Below are 4,553 nucleotides of genomic sequence, written 5' to 3' on the forward strand. Positions count from 1 at the left end.
GCTTTCTTAGCAAAGATATTGGAGTGGTTCACCATTTCCTTCTCTGGCTCATTTTACAGATGAGGAAAGTGAGGCAAGCAGGGTTAAGTGACTTGCTCAGGGTCACACAGATAGCAAGTGTCTGAGGCCAGATTTGAGCTCAGGAAGAAGAATCTTCCTGACTCCTGGCCAGACACTCTAACCACTGAGCAACCTGGTAAAAATCTTTCCCTCTTCTCTCTAAGAAGTTTCCCAGATGTTCAACTGGCACTGTCTAAAAGTATCCCCTCCTGAGGGTCACATGGTCTCCCACTCTGCTGCTACCTGTCCACTTGCCTTGTGTACTCTCAGTTCCTGGTCACTTATCTGTCTCAGCTTTCTCTGGATCACTTTTTTTTTGGGGGGGGGGGCAGGGCAATGAGGGTTAAGTGACTTGCCCAGGGTCACACAGCTAGTAAGTGTCAAGTGTCTGAGGCTGGATTTGAATTCAGGTCCTCCTGAATCCAGGGCCACTGCTTTATCCACTGTGCCACCTAGCTGCTCCCCACCCACCCCAATGCATATGTTCAGCGAAAGGCTGTGACCCTACAATTGCCTGACCTATCAAATGTTAGTGTCCAATCTACTGGGGCTCAGGGCTCAGGGGAGGGATTCCTACTTATCAAGGAAACAAATCAAAGTCCCAAATACGGTCTCATCTTTTAGCCTTGTTATGTTCTTTAGACATACACCTGACTGTATTCTCTATACAAACAATAATAATAAACTAGCTTTTTAAGTAGAAGTGATGTGCTGGGATCAGTTTTGATCTCCAAGGCTACTGGTACCCCCTTCTTTCAATTACATTGTGTTTATTTTGTGTATGTTTTGCATATGTTTATTTATTTATTTTTTGTTACATGAAAACTGTTTACTATGATAAAGACATCATACAATTTTTATGATCTTGGTCTTTCCTTCTTGCCTTTGTACAAGGCCAGAAGAGAAACATTTGCAACTTTCACAACCTTTAAGCGGACTCCAGGAATATCACCAACAGCATGACCTTTTTGACCAAATCCAGCAACCAAAACTTCATTGTTTTCCTCAATAAAGTTCAAGCAACCATCGTTGGGAACAAAGGCGGTGATTTTTTCGCCATTCTTAATTAGCTGGACTCTCACACACTTTCTGATGGCAGAATTGGGCTGCTTGGCTTCAACACCAACTTTCTCCAAGACTATCCCTTTTGCGTGAGATGCTCCTCCAAATGGGTTGGCCTTCAAGGCTGTGCCCAAATGAGCTTTCTTGTATTGTTTGTCATGCCACTTTTGCACTCTTCTGTGGCTGTGAAGCTTTCTAGCTGTATGAAGACCATGGCACTTACTCATGCTGCCGCCATCTGGGCCGAAGCAAAAGAGAGAAGGAAGGGTTGTATATTTTTATTTACATGTTGTTTTCCTCACAGAATGTGAGAGCAGGTAAAGGACTCAATTCAAAAGTGTGTCATGTTTTTATAAAAATTACAATCTCCGAAACAGAATAAGCTGAGGTCTGTAGTCAATGTAAAGACAACAAAAACATTTTTTGTTTTGGTGTTTTTTTTAAAAGAGTCATCTTGAGAGTAAGAGTAAGATCCAAGAAGAGATAGGACTGCTGTTCAGAGTGAATGGCCTAATATTAATGAATGATGGAGAGAAGACAGAACTACTCAACTCCTGTTCATTTTCTCTAACAAGGAAAATAATCTGACTGGGATATATGGACCAAAAAATAGCTAAGAGAAAATCAAAACTCAAAGTAAGTGAGATCATAAAAGAATATTTAGCTATCTTCAATGAATTCAAATTAACAGACCCAGATGAACAATTCTTAGGGAGCTAAACAAACGTACAGATATGATTACTAAATTGCTGATGGTAATCTTTGAAAAATAGTGAAAAATGGGAGATTTTCCATAGGAGTAGAGAAAGCTGAATGTTTTCCTGTTTTTAAAGAAGAAGGTAAGTTTTAAAAATCATTTTCTGGGGAACCTGACCTCAATTCTTGGGAAAATTCTAAGACATAATATTTAAGTATGGTTCATAAAAATTTAGAAAGGGAAGAGGCAAGAAAAGAAAGAAAGAAGAGTTTGAGGCATTTCAAAGAAAATGAACAGAAGAAAGTTCAGAGGCAGTCCTTGACAAGTAGTACAGCTTTGAAAGTAGCATGTTGAATTTGTTATGTATATACATATATAAATTTTAAAACAAGTTGTATATACATAGTATAAATTTGCAGTTTTATGTTCTATCATCTTTATCTGTTCTACTTTGTATACAGAAATGCTCATTTTGGGGGTATTTGTTAAGTGCAGAATAAAAAAAAAATAAAAAAGAAGGAATAGATTCTCCCTAGGAACCAGCATGATTTCATCAACAGTAAGTCATGCCAGACTGACCTAAATTCCTTTTTTTTTTTTTTTGGACAGAATAACTCAAATACTAGATCATAGCAATTATGTAAGAAAAAACCCTTTTAGATTTCAGAGAAACATTTGTCAAAATCTTTCACAGCATTTTTATGGATAATACATGATGGTGCAGTTAGGTAGATGCATAACTGATTCAGAGTGGCTATTAATAAATACTAATCTACTGTAAGGTCTGTAGTAGAATGATGCTGGACTCTGTCCTAGGTGCTTTTCTGGTCAATTTTTATCAATGGCTTGGATGAAGATATAGATGACATGCTTGTCAAATTTGCACATAACAGGAAGCTGGGAAGTTCACTTAATGCATTGCTAAGATTCCCCCTCCCCCCCAATCTCATTAGGCTAGAACAATGGGATGAAATTAATAAGATGGAATTTAATGAGAAAAATTTTAAGTGCTTCACTTAGATTAAAAAACAAACAACAATCATGTGTATTAAATTGGCAGGATTTTGTTCAATCAACAATAAGACAAAGATCTTGGGGTTTTAGTAGACTACAAGGTTGATGTGAATGAACAGTGAACATGACAAAAAAAAGCTTAATGTGATCTTTAACTATATTAGAAGATCCATAGTATCCAAAGTGATAGAGCTGTGATAATCCCTCTGAAATGTGCCCTGATCAGATCATATCTGAAGAATTATTCTGTCATTGGTGTCATATTTTAGGAAAAACAATAGTAAGTTGGAGAGTATCCAGAGAGCACAACAAATATGGTGAAGGGCCTTGACATCTTGCCATATGAGAATGGGTTTGAATAATTGGGGATGTTTAGCCTTGAAAAGGTGGTGCTTCAATGAGACATGATGCCTCTTTCCAAATTTTTCAAGGATTGTCATACCTCTTTCTCCCTTATTAGAACTGGGATCTGTTCCTTTTGTGATGGTCATGGGACAGAAACATTAAGACTTGTTTTGTTTGACCTTAGAAAACAAATAAACACCTTTTTTTTTTATGGGGCAATAAGGGTTAAGTGACTTGCCCAGGGTGACACAGCTAGTAAGTGTCAAGTGTCGGAGGCCAGATTTGAACTCAGGTACTCCTGACTCCAGGGCCAGTGCTCTATCACTGCACCACCTAGCTGCCCCAAGAAACAACTTTTGAAGTGAATTTGCTAAAGTAGAGACTTCCAGTAGAGGACTGACTCCAGAGGTAATGGATTCATCTTCACTTGAGGCATTCAGGTAAACAGCAATAATTACCTGTTGGTGATGTTAGACTTCCTCTAAAGTCCCTTCCAACTCTAACAGTCTGGAATTCTGTGAATTCTGTTTCTCCAGTACTGATATCTCTCCTGAGCTCCAGACTCATCTTTACAACTGCCTCTCTTGGGCATCAAGGTGGCACAGTGGATAGATTGCCAGGCCTAGAGTCAGGAAGACCTGAGTTCCAATCTGACCTCAGATATTTTAGTAGCTGTGATTCCCTGGGCAAGTTACTTAACCCTCTTTACCTCAGTTTCTTCATCTGTAAAATGAGCCAGAGAAGGAAATGGCAAACCACTCCAGTATCTTTGCCAAGAAGACCCCAAATGAGACCATGAAGAGTCAGACATGACTGAATACCAAAAACATAGTACATTTCCAAAACAATGTCTCATCAGCACCTCAAATTCAACATACCCCATACCAACCTATCATTTTTTCCGCTCACACCCACTCCTTCTGACTTTACTATTTCCATTAATGGCACTACCATTAATCCTGCCCCCAATGTATGAAATATCATTTTTTTAAATGTCAGGCTTGGATGATGTATTCCTTAGTTTTGCCATACTGTTCCCTTCACCGCCCCCCTCTCCCATTTTTATTCTTTATTATAAAGGATAGTTGTCTGAGAGGGGAAGGAGGAGGTACATATTGAGGAGCAAAGGTGATTAAAAAACAAATGTATCAGTAAAGTTTTGTAATCTTTTTTTTCCCCTTTCACATTCTTTTTTGGTGAGGCAATTGGGGTTAAGTGACTTGCCCAGGGTCACACAGCTAGCGTTAAGTATCTGAGGTCAGATTTGAACTCAGGTCCTCCTGAATCCAGGGCCAGTGCTCTATCCACTGCGCCACCTAGCTGCCCCTTTTTTCCCCTTTCTATCCCTAGAACGGATTTGAGTTGGGGTTGTTTT

The 4,553-nt window shown here is 39.0% G+C and overlaps 1 protein-coding gene across 1 annotated transcript; it reads right to left on the minus strand.

Annotated features, from left to right (window-relative positions):
- Positions 1 to 911: 911 nt before the first annotated feature.
- On the minus strand, positions 912 to 1,349 carry LOC122726635 (40S ribosomal protein S23-like). The gene has a single exon (XM_043964472.1). The coding sequence runs from the start codon at positions 1,347 to 1,349 to the stop codon at positions 918 to 920; it is 432 nt and encodes a 143-aa protein (XP_043820407.1). The 3' UTR covers positions 912 to 917.
- Between the last annotated feature and the right edge of the window lie 3,204 nt (positions 1,350 to 4,553).

This window comes from Dromiciops gliroides, chromosome 4 (assembly GCF_019393635.1).
Source record: "Dromiciops gliroides isolate mDroGli1 chromosome 4, mDroGli1.pri, whole genome shotgun sequence".
Classification (NCBI taxonomy): Eukaryota; Metazoa; Chordata; class Mammalia; order Microbiotheria; family Microbiotheriidae; genus Dromiciops; species Dromiciops gliroides.